A 21,925-nucleotide genomic window follows, 5' to 3' on the forward strand; every position below is an offset into this window, starting at 1 on the left:
ACAAGAAGGTTTAGAAGTGACTTTTTTGTTTGTAAACAATAGCTAATAACTATTAGTTCTCATACCAAAGGAACCCACAGGAAACCTCCAAAACCTCACAGATTGATCTTTGTTGGGAACTAATATGTTACCTAAAAAGAGTGAGGATATAATAAGCTTTTGAAAGACCAAGGACAAGCAATCCAACTCCCTTTGGATGTTTTGGTGTCCAACTCTACCGCTTGAAGATTAATTGTAATAGATGGTGAAGTTATAAACTAAATAAGTACAAAAACCAGCTACCGTATCCATACAAATTACATGAAGATTCAAATCCTAAAAAACAATTTTCATCTCTAATAGATATTCATATTACATTCAAATATATGTCATAAATATTTCTCATTAAAACTAATCTTTTTTTTCCATACAAACTACTGTTCTAGTCTAAAAGGAAGCTCCCCTCCCTCCCCCGTGTTACTGACTTCAAGAAATGAACCTACAGAATTATTTGTATGTGTAAAATTACTAAATCAGACTGATAAATTGTGGTTTGTTAATAACTAATGAATAGCTTGAATAAATAAGCACCCAATTTCAGCCAAACTTTTCCATTTTATTTTCTGCAACACAATTACACTGAGAGATTATTAATATATAATTCAGATAAATAAAGGTTTGTTAATGAAGATTAGTTAAAAGCTTTCTAAGTCTTATAGGTATAGAGTCGGTAAAATTAAACATTGCCATTTTGCTTTAACAAAGTCTTAATATAAATATTAATATGCATTTATAATTTGATTTCTCCAGATTTATCTTCAACCACCTTTTGGAGGGGGGTTTGTAGGAGTGGTCATTTAAGATCCTGAAAGATGATTTTATTACTTGTTCCTTTATAAATCAAACTTCTAAAGTTCATAAAAAATAAAAAAAAATGATTTAATAGGAATTTTTTATGATCCATAACATTATTATAGCTACTTTATTCCCAGTATGTTATTGCTTTAATTGGGTTGCTACAATTCTTGGGAATCTCTGTTTTTATTGGATCAAACATAATCTTAAATCAAAATGACAGAGAATGCCTTCAATATGTTTTTTCATTTCTCAGTTCTTTTCTTCAGGGACAGAACAGGCCAGGAGGGAAATATACCCTTCATTTTCCTTAGTCTTCTGACACTTCATGGCATTCCATATGTTCCTGCCAACACTTCATTATGAGATTTATAACTTTCATCATTTTCAGCTCACAGTAGAGTATGAATATGTTTTAGTGCTGCATTTCCTTGCAATGTTCCGTCTGCTTACATGCCTTTTTTTCCCCTCTACCAGGTCTCTGATCGCTCTGTAGTTGCCCTTGTTCCTAAACAGACTTCTTCTTATAATATTCCTGCTTCTGCCAGCATATCACGGACCTCAATTAGCAGATATGGTAAGATTGAAAGTTGCATGATGTAAACATAAAGGTTCTAATTACATGACTCTCAAATTAATGGCCTAATCTGATCATTGCACCCAGTGTCAAGTGGCTAGCAGTTTTATTACAGTTTTTATTAGAGACTTGTGAAGCATATCTTTATAAATATACAGGGAATCATTTTTTCAAGCACTGAACTCAGTCTGAAACATTAGGATAACAACAGTGCATACATGGAACTCTTCACAAATACTAGTTGCTTCTACCTCTTATCTGAATTATATATTATATAATTATATATTATAAAACTTGGCTGTATTAATAATGGGAATATCCCACTGACACCACCTGTCCATGTATCAGAATCACTGATCTGAAGCAATTTCTCCTGAAATTGTTATTATCAGACAAGCATCATATTAAGTATATAGAGATATTATTTTTCCTTATTCAAAAATAGTGGGGAGGACTAATTCACAGCTCAAGTAGTCAGTCATTCCTCCTGATATCTACCCTGAATATTCTTATAGTTTCAACCATTTGGTTCTGATCCTGCCCTCTGTTATATTTCCTTCTATGTGACAACTCTTAAAATGTTTAAAATTGCTATTGCATTTCCCCTCAGTTATATATTCTGTAGGCTAAATATTTTCCTTTAACAAGTCCTCATAGGAAGTGGTTTCTAGAACTCTCCAAACCTTGCTACTCTCTTCTGAAAATGTTCCACTTTGTTACTGTCCTTCAGAAATATGGTGTTCAAAACTGGACACAGTATTCCAAATATGATAGGACAAAGACAGGTATGAGTGGAATAATTATAGATAACCCTTGACCTACAACAATAGTGACCATTCGAAGTTACACTGGCATTGAAAAAAGTGACTTATGACCATTTTTCACACTTACGACTGTTGCAGCATCCCATGGTCACATGATCAAAATTCAGATGCTTGGCAACTGGCTCATATTTATGACAGTTGTAGTATTCTGGGGTCATATGATCACCTTTGTAACCTTCTGACAAGCAAAGTCAATGAGGAATCCAGATCCACTCAGCAACCTTGTTATTAACTTAACAACTACAGTGATTCACCTAAGAACTCTGGCAAGAAAGGTTGTAAAATGGAGCAGAACTCACTTATCAAATGTCTTGCTTAACAACAGAAATTTTGAGCTCTATTGTGGTCATAAGTCGAGGACTGTAATTCCAATATCTGCATTTCTTTTTGATGCTTTGTTTGACTTTTTAATACCTAACTTGGACTAATGACTCATATTTGACTTCTTCAGCAAGGACATCAGTTGTTGTTTGTCACATGTAAGGAAGCAATTGCCAGTCTTCTGCCTTTGCACTTGTGCCCTGCTTTTTTCCCTCCCAAATGCAGAACTTTCTTACTGTTAAATTCCATTTTATTCATTTTAGTCCACAGTTCAATTTAGATCTTTTTGAATCTTTTTTTTTCTTTTCTTACAGGGAAATATAATTACTGAAAAAAAATATGAAATTGAACTTAGTATGAAATTTGAGAATTTATATTTGGTCATTTTGTCCATTTGTATCTTTATATTTTTAGTAAAAGCAATTTTTGTTTTGTTTTTCTGGCTGGAAAAATTATGGCACCATATGGCTGGCAATTTTTGCAAGTGGAAAAAATGCCCTCCACTCTAATTGATAAAGCATTTCTTCAAAGGCATTGAAGACAAAATTTTCTAAATTAAATGCCTATAATGTAAAATTAGCAGGCAAAGATTTTTCTTTTGAGGATACACATTAGTTGTAAAGCAAAATTTCTATTTGACTGTTCAAAGTCAAAGGTGAAAGAGTATTAACATGCAACATGTGTCTACTTAGTTGTTGTGGATGTGGATTGACACTTCTGGTTGCACAAATGACATCAAGCAAAGGTGTGCATTTACTGTCTACATTTGCATCACTTTTTGGCAGAGAGTTTCATTTTTAAATGGAATGATTCAGTGCTTTCACCTTTTAATTACATCCAGAGGAATATTCATATTTTGAATCATTTTGAAATGTAATAATTCACTCATTCTCCTATTGATGTAAGGAGATCCCCTTAATCTGACTGTCACCAAGTAGAAGAATAGAAAATTAAGAAACTAGATTAAGTTGGCCATAATGAAAGAAACATTTGCTTGAAAATGAAAAAAAAAATCAAATAGATGTAATGTGTATTTGATAGTCAAGAATTTTTTTCACATGGCAATGTATTTCTGATAATGTGCCTGGTATATTGAGTCATGTACTATATATTTTCAGTATAGAAGCCAAGATTATCATAGTTCAGAAAACTTTGGTTTTAGTTTTCTGTGTAAGGAAAGCTTTGTTCAATGAATCAAGAATGACTACAGTCAGCAGAATAAATACATAACAAAACATTTCAACCAAAAATGTTCTAAATATAAGATTGGCTTTTGGAAACATTGGACTTTTATAGTTATTTATAATTATTTCTTTCCTTATAAACTGAAGTTGTATTCAGTGTTAGAGAGCTACATCAACCCCCAAAATATATCTATGCCTGTTTTCTTTTGTCCCTTCCCAACCTCTTTTTTCATTCTCCCCAGATTCCACATTTCGGTACACAGGTAGCCCAGATAGTCTTCGTTCAAGGGCACCCATGATTACTCCTGATCTAGAGAGTGGAGTAAAAGTCTGGCATTTAGTCAAAAACCATGACCATGGTGACCAGAAGGAAGGTGATCGGGGAAGTAAGATGGTATCAGAGATCTATTTGACACGGCTGCTAGCTACAAAGGTAATCCTAAATCTTAGATCCTGTATCTCTTTTTGGTAAACATTAGCCATATATTGTTATGCTGATTTTGTCTTATTGCATATTAATAATAAAAACAATGTTTAAGTAAAACAATTGTAATAATATAATACTTATATAAATATAAGAATTGTTACATGTAACAATAATTATTATAATTATAAAACAAATGTTTTATAATTATAATAATTATTATTATAATTATTATGTCTCTGTGGGGGCACCTACTATCTGGAACGAGCTCCCCCTGGAGATACGGAGGATCCCGGATCTGCGCACTTTCCGCCGTGCTCTTAAGTCCCTCCTATTCCAGCAGGTCGGCCTGGCCTATTTTCTCCCCTTTCTTTTAAATTTTTTAAACTGAAATTTTAATTTGTTTTTAAATTATTGGGAATTTTAATTGTCTCGGGCGAAATTATTTAATTTGGTTTTAATTATTTTTTTAACTTTTGTATTTATGTGTTTTATTCTGTGCCTGTTCGCCGCCCTGAGTCCTTCGGGAGTAGGGCAGTATACAAATCTAATAAATGAATGAAATGAATGAAATGAAATATAAACCCATCCAAGTGAATGTTTGGTAAAATCTAAATAATGCAGACAAAAGTTTTTGTTGTTTTCCCTAAACTGTCCTCATTCCTAACTTGATACTATCTCATCTTACATAGGCAATAATTCTCCCATCCCAATCACATACTGTAACATGTTAACTTGCTACATCTCACATCCAGGGATATAAATTAATGGGGGCAGCTTTGCACCAGCTGATGACTTATGATATAATACCCATACTTTGGTCTCTACTTCCATCAGGGTACACTGCAAAAGTTTGTGGATGACCTGTTCGAGACTTTGTTCAGTACTGTGCATCGAGGCAGCGCTCTCCCACTGGCTATCAAATATATGTTTGATTTCCTAGATGAGCAAGCAGATAAGCATGGCATCCATGACACTGATGTGAGGCATACCTGGAAGAGCAACTGGTAAGAGGGACACAGTTTTACTTACTTATGGTTTCTGTATCAAAATGGTCTTTGAGCAGCATCATATCATATCTACATAAATAAGGGTAAATGTATGAAATCTAAAAGACACACCATAATAGTGTGTGTGTGTGTGTGTGTGTGTGTGTGTGTGTGTGTGTGTGTGTGCGTGTATCATCATCATCATTTTAACCATTGTCTATCCACTGCAAGTTGAAGTCCTCTTCCACATGTTTCCAACCAATATGGTCCTGAGCTTTCTTTTGCCAATTGAGCCCACCATACTTGCTGATGTCATCAGTTCATCTTGTTTTAGGTCTCTTTCATGGACACTTTTTATCAAGTGGGATCTATTCTATGACTGCCTTGGTACACCTGCCATCGGTTCTTCTTGCTATATGACCAGGCCATTTCCATTTGTCTATGGAGATTCTTAGTCATCCAGGTGCTTTTGCAAGAGGCAACTGGTCTTTCTGGTTTTTGTTTGAAGACGTTTCACTTCTCATTCAAGAAGCTTCTTCAGCTCTAACTGAATGGTGAGAAATGGAAGGATTTATACTCCTAGAAGACAGCTGGTCATTTGCATTCTTTTAGAGAGTCATTGAGGCACTACTCAGGTGACACAGATAAACCTCCAGGAAGCCTAAATGACTCTCTAAAAGAATGCAAATGACCAGCTGTCTGCAAGGAGTATAAATTCTTCCATTCAGTCAGAACTGAAATAGCTTCTTGGATGAGAAGCGAAACATCTTCAAAAAAAAACTAGAAAGTCCAGTTGCCTCTTGAAAAAGCACCTTTTGGACTTCCATTTCAATTCTTTTACTCTCTTGATGATATCATATACTTTTGATTGTTCTCTACAAGACTAGATATATTATAAAAAATAAGTGCTTTAAAAATAAGTGAAAAATACAGCAGAAAAATTAAGATATTATAGAGTACAAACTGGTATTAGAACAATAACTGGTTACAGTTCTATATATAATTACCTAATACAGACATTAGTCAAGTATGTGGGTGTTTCTAATACATTCATATGTATATCATGTTGTTTTTAATTAATTGAACTTTACATAAATTGTTCCCATATTCCCTTATATTTATCCATACCAAGTCTATATTTATGGACAATCCATTCATAGATACCAAGATCTAAGACATTCAGATCTTCAATCCATATATTTATTTTTCCAATGTTACAATAGCAGATAAAATAAGGGCATGGAGAATCTATTTACATTATTCAGTTGCCAAATTCCATGTACTAGATATTTAATTCAAGAGAATATTACGTTAATAGAATCATAGCTTAGACATTTTTCTATTACTTCATAGTTGGAAGTCATTCAGACAAATATTATCACAGATCTTCAGTGGTTCTCTCATGCAAAAATAAAAACAAGTTTCTTTATTGAGAAATCTTTATTCTATGGTTTATGTTCAATTACTTCTAGAAAAATAAAGATTTTTATTGTACCCGGTTCCGTTTCCAGCCAGGCAGTTTCTGACACTTTTATTGTTCTTTTTTTCTTCGTTATTTTCTAGGTAGTCAGTATACAGTTTAGCACCATCTGCTTTCTCCAGACAATAACACAAATTTTATCTAGGCAGTCTTGTGCCAACTTTGAGTATAGCAAGTTTATTTTGCATGCACAATCAATTTAAAAAGTCTGAAAACCATCTACTACATTTTATGTTACATTACATCTCATAATCCATGCTACTAAATATATATAAAATACGTCCTGGATAATTGGTATATATTCCATTTTTGGTCTTTAATATAACACTCTTATGATCACAACCCAGCATCCTAATGTCAAAATCTGATTGACTTCTAGTGGTCTATAAGATGATGATGGCTTGCCTCATTTGGTACAACAGTGGCAATTTTAGTCAGCAAGTAGTCTGGAAAGGGGATAATCACTCAATTATTAATGGCTTTTAAATACAAAGCAAACAGTCTCAGAGTCTCAGTTCTGAGGTCCTCTGTATATTCCATAGGACACACATATTGTTCCTCTAAACAGATGAGCCTAACTAAGTGGCCTTCATGAATACTTTGTTCTTGACAGTGATAAATCCAAGGCTTCGGAGAACGCACAAGATTTGAAATAAGGAAGTATAGAATAATTTGACTCCAAGTCCCTTGCTGCATAACCATTTATTTTCACACTGAGACTTGTGACTGATTTATACCAGTTTCTCATTAATTATTCTGTACATATTAATTATTCCATTAAGTGAAAGTGTTATCACATCTAGACATGATTGAGTAATATATTTTTAGAGTCATAAATGTAATCTTTATTACTTAAACAGTGGAATAGGTCAGAAGAGGAAAAAACTGTTTTTTTCACTAACCTGATTAGTGAAAAGTGGCATTAGACAGGATAGGAATAGCTGTAAAACAAACAAACCAGCATTTATGTGATTTACACATGTATTGGAAGTAGAATTCCACTAAATTTCTATGAATTTCATAAGCTATCCTTTTTACAAGCCTTCTGAGGTGCAAGGGGAAGAGACCAGATGAACAAATTGCTCCTGATTATCACAGGGCTTTCATTGTTTGCTTCAAAGACAAACAGTTTTCAGTCAGATGAGTCAAAAAGCTCTCCTTAGCTTGATCTTTGTGTTTCCAAATCCTCAAAGCCTTAAAAGTAATTGTCATAGCATATCTTATTTTGTGTAATGCTTTGTTTCTAGCATTTGAGCAAAGCAGAATTTACAAGGTGCTATCAGAAATGCAATACCTAAAGAAGCAGAATCCAGATAGAGAGTTGTGGCTACTTGTATCAGCTTTCAATTGAATAGCGATATATACGTGATTGTTTAGAATCTATTTCCCAAATGCTTTCTGAGGATATCCAGGCAAGACATTGTGTATAAATTTGAGCTCCAGCTAAATATAACTTCCAATCGCCAATTTATAGTCTGTATTTTTAAAATAATTGCTTTTGCATCTTTATCCTGGCTGTTACTTTAGGATTTATAGTTGCCTGGGTTAGAAATTGACTGTGCATAGAGAAGAAACTCATAAAAATGGCAATATGTGGCTATGTGTATAAACTACACATGCAAATCCCTTCTGGTTTCAAAACCCTCTAATCATCTGGGCTGCCAAAGCTAAATTCTCTGCTGCAAGGAGCTAAAAACAATTTTGCAGAAGCTTTAGGGAATGCATTTTAAGATAAAATGTTGGAATTCTCAATAAAAGGACATTTAATGTTAACAAGTGGTACTGATGAGCATAGATTTCCCCTCTATCTCCATGGCTGCCAGATTATAGAGGCCTTTAATATGGAGAACTTCTCAACCCTTGTCAGCTTCTATGTGTATCTACTGAAAAATAATCTGGACTGGAAAAGAAGAGATGTTAGTTTCAACCAAGCATTTAAATCTTTTCTTTTGCATGGTGACTATATAGTGATTCATATAGTTGATGCACTATGAATCAGATAATTGGATAATTATCATTGTCAGCAATTTAAACTAAGATGCTTTGAGTAGGATCTAAACCAAATTCATTAATTTAAAATCCTGTTAAAATACTCGATTTAAGATAAGTAAATAACTCCTTTTCAGTAGTTTTAATGTCAACTATTTATAAGTATAAACTGTCCCTTAATTGGAAATACCTGGAGTTAAACCTAAGGAATCTGAACCTCTGTTTCCAAATTAATGATAATATATGTATATATTGATTCATATTTTCTGCTAACATGAAATTGTTGTAAGTAATTGAAAATATATAGTTAAACAATACTTTAAGTTGCATTCCCCCATTCAGTATCTTTTATATTCAACTCCTCGTATTTATAAATTATCAATTTGATTGAGAATTTATAACTCTGAGATTCACCTGTGAAAGTTGAGGCCTTTCTGCATATAAAGTAGTTAAAGGTAAATGTTATATTTGCTAGATTGGAAATCTGATTAATCTAAAGCAGTTTTATGAGGTGGGGACAAGATTAGGCACATTTGTCCTTTTCAGCAGCCTTGAGCAAGTGACAAATGAAAAAAATAATGTTCTGCCTGCATTTTTTTCTATCAGCAACCATTTGCCCCTGTACAACAGATTTTACTCTTTCCAAAAATAGCTTGTGTTCTCTCTTTTTTTCCTGCAAAACATTTTTTTTTCTGTACTGCAACTGGATGGACAAAAAATAACAGATTGAAGTCCCATAGAGAATAAGGTGTTTGAAGGTCAGGCAGAGCTAATGTGGAATGAGAACAAGTGTAACAATTTGTTGGGAATTACACATACACACAGCTGAAGAATGAAGAAATGCTCACTGGACACAACCAATAAGTTTGAATAGTGAAGAATCTAGCCAACATTGGGTTCACAACAGTTCATCTGACTAGAACACAGTTTATTATCTTATTGAGTTTAGATGCCTTGAGTTTAGATACTTGAGAGAAAGCAATAAGAAACAACTTGCTTATTTTGTTATTCAGAAGGTGAATTGTGGTTCAATTTTGATTGCCAATGCCTGATTTTAAAAGACTAGTTTCCATCATCTCTTCAAAAAATTGTTCTTTGTTGTTTGGATAGAAAAGCATAGCCAAACCCTAACAAAATAAGTAGCCTAAGGCTTGCATTGTACAAACGGGCAGGTGCCAATCTACCAGATGGATTATGGGAAAGCTCTTCAAAGAACATTATGATTTTTTCCCAGTATTGCATCTGGCCATGCACACATTAAAATGAATTTTGCCTCCAGTCAGTATTAGGATAATAGGATACTTTCCCATTAATAGTCTTAATGAAACACACCACGTAGGACTCAAATGATCAGCCAGATTTCTTCAAATATGCATGGTGTTATTACAGATTTTCTAACTCTCAGATTCATATAATGGATTGGCTCACTTAAATACAAAGGAAAGCCAGAACCAAAAATCCCTTTGTATAAACATAAAGTTTAGTCTGTACATGTAGGAGAAGAACAGGCAGAGCTGGAGGGTAGAATTAAATGTGTCAACATGTTAGGGTCATTATGTTCTCACAAATGGTTCAAGTCCAACCTCTCCTGAATTTCATTGACCCTTATCTGGTACCAGTTTAGAGTTGAACTTCAGATGACTAGATTCTTGTTTATAGGCTTGAAAAAGTCTTCTTTGCTGCAATTTAACAGATGGTCCTGATTCTGTGCTCCTGACAGTATCTGGTCTAAACTATCTATTTAAAAAAGTAATTTATTTTGAAGTTTTTCAGGTTGTAAAAACAACAACATAATATGGGATATAAATTCTACAAATAAAAAAAATAGGAATATCCCTTTTTTCCTCAGGACATATTTACTGGACACAGACAACACCTCAACTCTCAAATTACACCCTAGGGAAAACATAGGCTCCTATGTTTCTTTACCGTTGAGTTACTCATATTCTCTTACCTGCCAGCAGCTGATGTATCAGCAGAAAAGAGGTAGCATAAGAACCTTCATACTTAGCTGTGTTTTTGCCATTGAATGTTATTCTAGTTCATTAGTAAATAAAAGGAGTTTAATAGACAATAATGAAGCATGTTTGGTACTTGAATCATTTATTTCATAAACAAAAACATCCAAATGATGATATGCCAAAGTGAACAAATAATTGCAGTCTTGTTCAGTAAATTCAATTAAAGAGCTACGGGCCAGTTGTGGGAGTACTTCATTAAACAGTCAACTCTGAGTTGAGTGATCTTCCTTTATGTACATCTCATAGGCATTACAGGGATGTTTTCTTCATGCTGATTCTAAAGATACATCATGCCCTGTTCAAAATAAATTTCTGAAGACCTCTGTAAAAATGTCACGTATGCTTATCAAAGTGGAAAAGATCACCAAAGCATTTTCAAAGCTCTACTAAACCACTAAGAAATCTCCTGAGACAACGAAGATTTGGAACAATGGAGAACCCTCCGAAGAGGAATTATTCTGTGACAAGCATTTCATTAAACCCATTTAAAAAAAAAACAAGTTCCAGAGATCTGCAGGCCTCTGTTGCCTCAGTGTTTATTCCAAAAAATGAGATTCATTGGAGAACAGTAAGGCAAAACTCATTGCTCTTTACAAACTTTGATACTCATGTCAAATTTCCCCCAAAGAACAAAGAATCTCCTTCCAGACTTCCATAGGGATATTTTATAGGCAGATACTGTAACTGAAACTTTGGAGCTAACAAGATACCTAATAAATCAAACAGTATGTTCCACAATACATATTTCATATCAACTGTCAAGCATGGATATTGTGGTCCCCTAATTTGGGAAACCTTTCTTGATTCAGCATTTGGACAATTGCTCAAGTCCTAAGGCACAACAGCACCCCCAAATTAGAGACCTTCAGACCATTGTGATGTGAAAGATTTGTCACAATTCAGAAAGTGCTTGTGCAGTTTCAGGTACTTCAACCAGTTACTGAATTTAATGGGGGGGGTTGTTCCTTTTTACTGCAAATTAAAGATTGGATTACTGCACTTTGTTTTTGAAATAACACAAAGCATTGGTGTAGTTTCCTCATTCAGGCTTTCTTTATATATTAATATTAGTAGCATGAAGCTCTTCTAACTATCAACCGTAAAGATACACAAAGTCTCAGAAAATCAGAAAGAGGAAAAAGAGGGGTGTTTTTTATATGAGATCAGTCAGTTTGCTTATTTAGCCCCAGACTTTATATTCTGACTTGCAGCCGCTGTCCAGAGTATAAAGCAGAGATTTTTCACATCAGCTGCAACACAGTCTAATTGGAAATGCCAGCAATTGATTTTAGCACCTTTTGCATTTTCTTACTGGCCTAGACTACCTCTTCGACAAGTCATGCCTAGAATGCTGCAAAAGGCATCAGGAGCCTCAGAATATAGCATTTCCTCAATTTCCTGGTGCCTAGGTCTTCAGTGATACAGTGTTTTAACTAGCAACAATAGAGGAATCAAAAGAAGAAAAAGATATTTTGGGGTCTTTGCTGTTGATTATGGTCGGTTAGAGAGTGTTTGTGTGTTTTCTGTTGTTGTTTGGGGCAGGTTTCAGGTTACAGAAAATATTTAGTTTTTTATTCATATTTCAAGCAAACTTTACAACACTATTCAAAGAAGTTGGTATGTTTGATAAAGTTGTGTCCTGTCCCCCCCATAACTCTGGAAAATGGAAATAAAAATGTGCTACCTTGTTCATATGATGGTTCTTTTTCTATTGCTAGTTATTGTGGATTTTATATTACATAGAGATTTGGACTTTTTTCTTCCCTCTGTACATAATATTGGTATTTATAGGCAAAAGAGGCAAACAGTGGCATCTAGTGATAGATTACCTAGTAACTGAAGAATGTTTTCTATCTTAAGAATAAAAGGAAAAGGGGGAAAAAGATCATTATGGATAGTATTTAGATTGGAATACACTACTGTAAATCCATGAGAAGAGAGTTTTAATGAATATGCATTGAAAATGGTCATTACTGCATAAAAACTAAAATAAATGGAGAGCAAGAATAAAATTTTCAAGAGGAAAATGGATTACCTCAATCAAAATAAAGAATTCCCTCTTTGGCTAGATCTCCAACCCAAATACGTTAAAAAAAACTCAATAAATTCAAATCCAATAGCTCCATCATAATTCTGTATTTTGATTTTAACAGTGTTTAGGAAGAGAATATCCATCTTGGCTGGAGTATTATGCTAAATATGATTAATTCACCTTGGTTGCCAAATACCATTAATAATACAGTGCTACATTATTGGAATGTACAGTACTGTATTCCTCATTTCTGCTATTATTACTACTACTACCATTCTTGTTTAACATTTTTGTGAAAAGAAAAAAGGGAAATCTGTAATTGTAAGAATATGTTTCTATGTTTAAAAATAATAATAATGCATATTTATGTCACACAGTCTTCCTCTTCGCTTCTGGGTGAATGTAATTAAAAATCCACAGTTCGTCTTTGATATCCACAAGGGAAGTATCACCGATGCCTGCCTCTCAGTTGTAGCTCAGACTTTTATGGATTCATGTTCCACCTCAGAGCATCGACTGGGCAAGGATTCTCCCTCCAATAAGCTGCTGTATGCCAAGGATATACCCAGTTATAAAAGCTGGGTAGAAAGGTCAGTATTCAAATAGAGGGTATGTGCTACATGGCAAGACTCTTTGTGCTTCCCCAAGCTTGCAGTTATTGAGTCCAGTATCATTTCACTCTGCATCTGGGTGGCATTCCATGTGGCAGTTGTGTTTTCTTCCCTACTCATAAAGGTCAGTATTAAGGATCCATTTACAGATTCAAAATACCTGCAGATAGGCAGTTTACATGCACAACCCAGCCCTGCGTCATAAAAAGCTTTATAGGTGGTAATAGTGGTTCATCCTGATTTGTACCTGGAGGCACAGTAGAAGCCAGGATAGCTTAAGAAGTTGTGATATTTCACGGCATACTGAGGCATGCTCAGAGGTACACAAGATGGATCTGTGCAGTATCATCCTAGCCACAGTTGCTACCAGTTTCCAAACAGGAGCAGGAGCCTAGGAGGATCTCCTAACACTGGCACCATCTGAGACACTACTACACCTAAAACTAAATATTTTAAGTCCCTGGGTGGTACGGATAGTCCAGTCTTACTAAGCCTATAACTCCCCAACCAGACTCCTACAGCTTTCAGATACTAAGAAAGAATCTTGACAGCATCACTTGGTCAGCCCAGGATTGAGATGTATAATTGAATATTATCACCATACTGATAATACCTGATTCCCCCATAATCATATCACGTCACCCAGCGGCTTAATGTAGATGATAAATAGAAGTGGAAAGAGAGGTCCCTGTTTTGTGGAATTCCACAAAGCAGGGGCTTAGAGCTAGACCTTCCCCAGCCAATACTGGAGTCAGAGAAAAGAAAACCACAACAATGCCATGCCTTCCACTACCAATGACTATGTTCATCCAGAAGAATTATGCCATTTTCAGAAGTTACCAGAGATCAAGGAGGGCAAGACTGGATGAACCACTGCCATCCTGATCCAACCAAATGCCATGAGCCCTGTGGCATAGTGATTAGAATGCAGTATTGCAGACTAAGCTCTATCCACGGTCTAGAGTCCGATCCTGACCGGGCTCAAAATGGATTCAGACTTCCATCCTTCTGGGGTAGGTAAAATGAGGACCTAGACTGTTTGGGGGGGGTGCAATATGCTGACATTGTAAACCTCCCAGAGAGTGCTGAAAAGCACTATGTAACAGTATATAAGTGCTGTTGTTATTGCTACCAACAAATGCAATCAAAATCAGTCTCATTACTGTTTCCAGATCTGAAACCTAACTGGAAGGAATCCAGATAATATTTACTGAAAAAGATAATAGCATCAATGTTGTGGTAAAAACAATACCAAAGAGGAAAATATAAACAAATATTGTTGTCATTGTCAACTCCAGCTGTCATCTTTTACTTTCTTACAAAAGTCTTTTTCTATACATTTAACTAGATATAGTTTTTAGCTTTATTACAGGGCTTCTTCTTATTCAACTACAGAAATACTTAATAAGTAGAATTGTTATTTATATTTGTGATATTCATATATCACAAATAATTGTCACTAATATTGTATATACAATGCAACAATGTATTATGCATTAACAATAAGTTCTGTTATTATGCATTTATTATGGCATGAGCATTGTAGGAAAACACGTTTTTCACTTTAAGGTTCATCACATATCCTACAAAATTAACCTGATAGTTTGTTCATTTTGATCTTTACATAGTTTTCCTGCAGAAATGGCTCCAGCTCAATTCATTCTTCTTTTTTCTCTCAAATGTTTGTAGTCAGTTCTGTTTCTGAAACATTCTCTCCATTACTTTGCAGGTATTATGCAGATATTGCAAAACTCCCAGCCATCAGTGACCAAGACATGAATGCCTACCTCGCAGAACAGTCACGTCTGCACTATGTTGATTTCAACATGCTAAGTGCACTCAATGAAATATACTCCTATGTCAGTAAATACAGTGAGGAGGTGAGAAATATCTTTCTTCAGAGGGTTTTGGGGTTGGTTTTTTTTTTTGAAAAACATTTGTTGATTAAACCCTTCGCTGCATAATTGTCATAAACAATCGAACTTTAAGCAGCTGACATTCCACAATCCAGCAACAAGATTAAAACAATGAAACAACATAGTAACATTACATCAAAGCCCAAGGAAGAGCACCTAACAACAACCAGACGTTATCACAACAGGACAGAATAAACTCAAACCAAACTCAAAGGCCAAACTAAAATACTAACTGGAGAAACTAACTGGAGAAATAATGCACCTATTTTTCTTAATTTATCCCCAAAAATTGTTAGAAAATTAGGCTGCCGTTATTTGCACTATTGAGATCTGACAGCAAATTGCTTACCTTGCTGGGTTGGGAGAACCACAAAAGAAGTATTCAGTACTACACACAACACACAATTCAATATTCGCCCTTCTCTAATACAAACTAACTTTGCACTAGTTTCTGCTTCCATGCTATTTCCATGCATGACTCAAACTGCTAGCTAGGGCTAAGAACAGTGCAGCTCTGCCAATATAGCACACAGTATCATAAGATACTTTTGCAAGTACCCTTCTTTTCAAATATATCTGGCTGAATCTTATAATGCCATTTGGGATGCAAACAGTTAGGAAAATAATTCCAATTTATTTTCAGAGCAATTTGTAACCATAAAATGACTGCATGACACAAAGATATGCTACATAATGCACAACACAAAGTATGCAACAAAATATAAAGGACCAATGTTCACCACAATTAGTTTTTATTTCTCACAGCCTGAGCATATTAAATAGCTTTAGTAAAAGTAAAATAAAAGTAATAACAGATGAGTCTGCCTGAGGAACAATTGTCTGAATTGTGAATTCACAATAAACGAGATCTTTGGATTATTGTGGACATTATTATTATGTGAATACCTAGTCTATTATCCTAAAAATAGGCTTCTGAATCTTGACATTGTTTATAAAAAAATACGCAAAATTTTTCTTAATAAGCAAAAAAAAAAAAAGACTTATATTTACTTATTTTTGTGTTGTGTTGCTTCATTTCCAATTATATTATTATCTTGGCCAGCATCCATTTTTTTCCCCAAATAGAATGAAATTGCTAATGGCTAGGGATGGAAAAGAAATACTAAAATGCAAACCAAATCAATTAACTAATTTAATTCACATGTTCCAAACTAAGACGCAAGCCAAAATTCAATGTATTTCATTCTTTACACTTCTCCAAATTTGCTACATTGCTCTCTGCTCAAAATTTGTATATAAAAAGGATGGCTATCATGAAATCATGTATATAAAAGTCATATCTTAAGGGAATTTGCTTGCAAAAAATCTGTAGTAATAATTTTAATCACGAAGTGATTAGGGCAATCTTTAGATAAAGCAGAAAGTGGAGCTATTTTAGCTGTTATTATTGAAAATTTGTATTATTCTCTGAATGCCTGCAAAATTATCTGGTTGTTTTATCATATTTTACCAAAGACAAGTTGCATGTACAACTTGCTATATATATTACAAAATATTACTATCAGTACATACTCTTTTCTGATGGATACATTACTTGATATCTAAGTCCCCACTATCTGGTCAGCCCTTTAATTTGCAGTGCTAAGTAATGCCTATTTTGCAGTTACAAGTATTAAAGGCAAGGCTTTTGTCTTTTAAGTGCATGTATAAAAAACATGGTATAGTGCAGCAGCCATTTGCTAAATAATAGAAGAAATGTAGTCTCCAGAATATAATTGTGCTTTTTGCTGGCAGTGTGAGTCAACATGGTAACTCAAAAATAAGGAGGGTTTTATGAACGCAATGAAATTCTGTACTTTCCATTCATTTCTTACATTTTCTCTAGAAAGTAGAGCTAAAGACTGAGTGCTGGCTAACAGTTCTACAGTATAATTCAATTTCTTATGTAAACATTTAGAGACCTTAGGTATTCTCATTCACAGACTTACAATAAGGCTAACATTTCAAAGCATCATTCCTATGCACTGTGTTCTTATCAATGTACAAAGAAATTGTCATGAATTTCTAAGACCATTTATTTGTATGTATTGTTCTTCCTTTTCCTTTTAATCTTCTTAAATCCAGTTCATTCTTATTAATTTCTGTCCATTCTTGTTTGCTTTGATTTTGGTTCCAGATCATTGGGGCTCTGGAGCAGGATGAGCAGGCGCGCCGGCAGCGCTTAGCATACAAAGTAGAGCAACTTATTGGTGCCATGTCTATGGAAAGCTGAAGAAAGGAGCAGGAACTCCTAGGAAAAAAACATAAGGAGTGATTGCAAACACTTTGGGGAATTAAGGAATTTGCAAGGAGGCCACAAAGAATATATTGGGAATACTGTGAGAACCTCCTACAAGAAGCAAAAGTTGCCCCAGATTCTTAGCTCAAAACTCACAAAATTCCAGCTGAAAGGATGAAGGAAAACAACAGCAATTGTGCATCTCAAACATCAGTTGGATTTATCAAATAGTTCAGCTATTCAAGCTGTAACCTTGAAGGTCTTTGGGAGCTTAGACTTCTCCATGACTGCTGCTTTGCATGAAAATTGTTTGGTGTATATTAAGAGATAACAAAAACAATATTTAAAGGTTTTTTTAAAGAAAAAGAAAAGAGAAGAAAAAAAGGTAACAAAAACACAGTGGCTACATCTTGAAGATTCCACTGTACATGGCCCCTCACATCATACAAGAACCTCGTTCATGGCTCAGATGGATGGTTTGCAAGTAGATTCTCCTACCTTAGGGAATGTTTGAAAAAACTCCATTACTCCTCTGCCTGGGAACTTTAAAAAATATTCCCAGGAGCACAAATTTGCACCAAGCCTTTTAAATAGTGCAGTTGGAAAGGAAAATCCAGCATTCAGTATCTTCAAGAGTCTTTTAGCAGGAATCTATGTGAGTGGAAAAGCCATCTGGTCACGCAACTCATCTGTGCTGAAATCCAGCTTCAACTATGTATTTATAGAGTACTGATATTTTTTTAATACTCCTTATTTACCATTGAAGGGACACTATGATTTTATGAAAGTCCTTCATTCCTCTTCTACTTTGACACAAGACTTCCCTCATTGAAATGATTCCTTCCTGTTTTTATGTATCTGCAGTTGTGTTCCTAAGGAATGTCTGGTCCTTTTGAAGCTAAGGAAGTTTAAAATGAAACTGGTGCATTATGCACTTTTGTAGGTGCAATTCATATAAGAACTGATTGGCTTTCTTAGTTGCTTAGAGTGTTGATTGATCAGTTAGCTTTTGAGTTGTTTGTTTTTCCTAGTCACTACGTGATTTCTTGCTTTTAAAAAAAAGTGTTTACAGCAAGCAGTACTTGAACAGTGTAGACCTAGTGAGTTGACATATTTATTGCTTTCCTGCTTTGAATTCACTTATGCAGTCAGAACAAATGGCATTTGCATTTTTCTCACATCATATGAAAGGTCATGCAGAGGTCAAGCATAAGACTTCAATGTCTCCTGGGAGAGGGAAATGGGGGCACCTTCTCTCTGGACAAAAGGAAATGGCACACTCTACATGCTGGCTAATTACTGTAGTCTTGTCTGTGCCCATGTGTCTCAACTCCGATTAGGTTTTTTAATTGACCCTAGAAATCCATTTCTAAGTGATCAGTAAAAGGCTGATGATGTCGGTGAGTTGTCATTGCTCTTTACAAATGACTTTAAAAAAACAAAAACAAAAAACCAAAGTCCCTTCAAGAGTGCTAATAGCAGGTGGGATGCTGTAAACATTTCTGTCTGTAATGAATATTGACGTTTGGATGGGCTACAGTTAAAAGGGGTGAGAAGAAGGGCAAGGTGATTAGAACTAATGGAAGGCAGAATATTGGACCCATGAGTGTAGTTCCCACGAATGAAGTCAGACTTGAAGAGAATAAAATGGCATTTCTTGGTGTGTCTGTGGACAGGCACCTTGGATTGCATTATGATTCTACCAAATTTTGACACATTTTCAGTATAAGAAAAAAATGTGGTTACAGCTGTTTTGAATGGAATTAGAGGATATTATCACTTGTCAGGTATACCTCGGTTCTAAAATCCTAAGGATCTTTGGAAGTGGAGGTTTTCAGAAATAATCCTTAGCTAGTTTTTTGTACAAAGTTCAATGTAGGGAAATCTCAATAATCAGGGGAACCCAAGGTTTCGCTGCTGTTCCACATCTACAATACTTCATGTCCATCCTGTATCCAGGACCTTTGTCATACTGGTCCGAAACAGGGGTTAACCTGTAAAGAGCAACTATCATCACACTCTTTATTCATGAAGGAGATTCCAGAATAATTAACATGACGGAAGCTGAACTGTTGACCCCATCCTGTAAAATTGCTCCCTGGACATCTGCAGAGAGGAAGCCACTCATACTATTGCTCTATACACTTATAACAAGGTGATGCATACAGAAATCTATTTCAAAGGTGAATAACCTGAAAATGATTGAATATATTGCTTTATTAGCATAGCTCAGCTTCTAATTAATTGTGAGGAAATCTTTTATCATCTACTAGTGTGCTCTGCTTAGCCACCACATGAGAAAGGAGGAAACCGCTCCTGACAATTAAGCCCATTTGGACCAGTGATATGTAGATGTGTCTTTTAAAAAAAAATACCACTATGATTCCCTTCCCTCACCAAGCAATGGAGAGATTGCTTCCACAAAAGGCTGAGTGAGTTTGGCACCACACGCTTTAACTGAATTGCATATTTTAGGAGAATCTCTCATTCTTCTAATCATTATCCTGAATTCTGCCAGCAAAGGGGTAAGCTAAAGGACCAACTTACTGTTTTAATTATAATTCATTAAAGCGGTGTCAACCCCCTTTTTCCCCTTGATAATTTACTTTCATAAGTTTACTTGAGCCCTATTAATAGCCTGAAAGAAATACTAATGACTGACCTTGTACAATAAGCCAAAGCCTTTGACATTCTCAGCAGTCAAAGATTTGCAGCCAAAAAAATCTGATTTACACTGACTTGGCAAGAGCAGAGAGTAGCAGCTAAATGCATGAAATGTATCAGAAGGACAGCATATTTTCAGAAGCATTACTTCCATGTCCTTTAGCAGGCAGGGGGATTTGATTGCAAAGGAAGAATTGTCTCTTTTAGTCTTAAACTTAATTGACAAAGGTAGTATGTTTAGCAGCTTATTTTTATCAATGGATTTTCTACTTTCCCAATTACAAGCATTTCACAGTGAATTCTCCTTGGGCTTCTTTTATGCATTTGTATTAGTTTTAACTGCTGTGTTAGATGAACTATATATTTGAAGTGTCAATATTCCAAACTAAAGCTGTATCTAGATGGTAGTTTCTTACATCTTTAGTCAGAAGTGAAAAAACAGATAACTCACCAGGATTTATCATCTAAAAACAATGAATAGTTACTATAGATACCCTGATTTAGACTGTATTATCAATGCTGGACCTGCTGGACCCTATAAATTAATAATGAACAGGTTAGGGATAGGAAAAACCCTCCCAGAATTGGCAAGAATCAAATGTGTTGATTCAAATATATTTGCATAGGTTCTTTCACAGCAACTACTACATTCTACAATCATAGTTTTCCATTGCACATGTGTAACATCTATTTTTAAGGCTGGATGAGATTTTCTAGGCAATCATACTTTATCTAATAGTTTTTGCATGCTACTTTGATACAACTTATCCTAAAGCAAATTTGGAATTAAATGTATGGCTTTCATTTCATGGTCAATTTACATGGCTATAAAGAGTATAAACTACTGCTGCAGGACCTCAGTCTTCGTAGCCTCAACCATCACTATCTCCAATGCCTTTGGCCATGTTCAAGAGTTGGTAAAGACTGGCTAAATCCACAGGCATTTATCTAATATTGTAAGGTTAGTTTAAAGTGCAAATTTCTTTGGAAAACAATAAGGCTAGAGCATTTAGAACCATGATTATTTTAGGTAATATTCCATATCATGCTATCTTGCCCTGATGTGTCAGTTCTAGCTTATTTCATTTCAGATGTCTTTTACATCAAAGCCAGAGATTACATTCCTGGAATTTTTGTTCCTAACACTTCTTTTTTGAATAATTCCATTTTAGCTTTCACTGATGAGTGCTATCCAAAGCCATCAAAGAGCTCAAAGCAAGGAGGCAGTGATGTGCTAATCAGATGTTTCTTTTCTTTTGAAGACCTTTATTGTATAAAGCTCCATCATGTTAACAGACATGCCTGCCTCTCCTGGTTTTTTGTCCTAGTACTAAAATTCTGTAGCCACTTCATCTTCCAGACCAATCTGAACCAGCAGGTCTTTTTAACCTATATACATTTTTGTGTAATAGATTCCATTTAAAAGGGAACAAAAAGGGTAAGCAGCTGAATGTGCTGTAGATCCACTTAGAATAAACGAACAATGGAAGTGGTAAAAGAAGCTGGAAATTAAACAGTTTCTCTCTTCTTTATAGATGATATCTTAAAAGTAATTAGAAATCCTCTATCTTATTCAGGATGGTGGCAACCTTAACCTTATTTAGGAAAAATATAGTGAGAAGGACTAGCAAATGCTCATTGCATCCCTGTCACAATGGATTACCTTTTATTTCCTATCAGAAAATCTAGGATAATGTCTAGATCTTTTTCATCGAAGTATCCTCTCCTTCCATGCTGCTGGTATTGCTTACATCACAGGGTAAGAAAAGTGACACTGTGATACCTTGCTTTTAGTTGTAGGGATTCCAAGTCATTTTTTT

At 34.9% G+C, this 21,925-nt stretch overlaps 1 protein-coding gene across 1 annotated transcript in view; it reads left to right on the plus strand.

Annotated features, from left to right (window-relative positions):
* Positions 1–21,404, plus strand: part of PLXNA2 (plexin A2) — a 449,635-nt gene extending 428,231 nt beyond the window's left edge. Inside the window, exons 27-32 of the mRNA XM_034414337.3 lie at positions 1,312–1,411; positions 3,983–4,173; positions 5,002–5,171; positions 13,053–13,265; positions 15,016–15,166; positions 17,340–21,404. Of these exons, the coding sequence (XP_034270228.1) occupies positions 1,312–1,411; positions 3,983–4,173; positions 5,002–5,171; positions 13,053–13,265; positions 15,016–15,166; positions 17,340–17,435 (921 nt within the window). The 3' untranslated portion in view covers positions 17,436–21,404. The remainder of the gene's footprint in view (positions 1–1,311; positions 1,412–3,982; positions 4,174–5,001; positions 5,172–13,052; positions 13,266–15,015; positions 15,167–17,339) is intronic.
* The last annotated feature ends 521 nt before the right edge of the window (positions 21,405–21,925 follow it).

The sequence above is a fragment of the Pantherophis guttatus genome, chromosome 3, assembly GCF_059756535.1.
Source record: "Pantherophis guttatus breed Tessera chromosome 3, ASM5975653v1, whole genome shotgun sequence".
Taxonomy (NCBI): Eukaryota; Metazoa; Chordata; class Lepidosauria; order Squamata; family Colubridae; genus Pantherophis; species Pantherophis guttatus.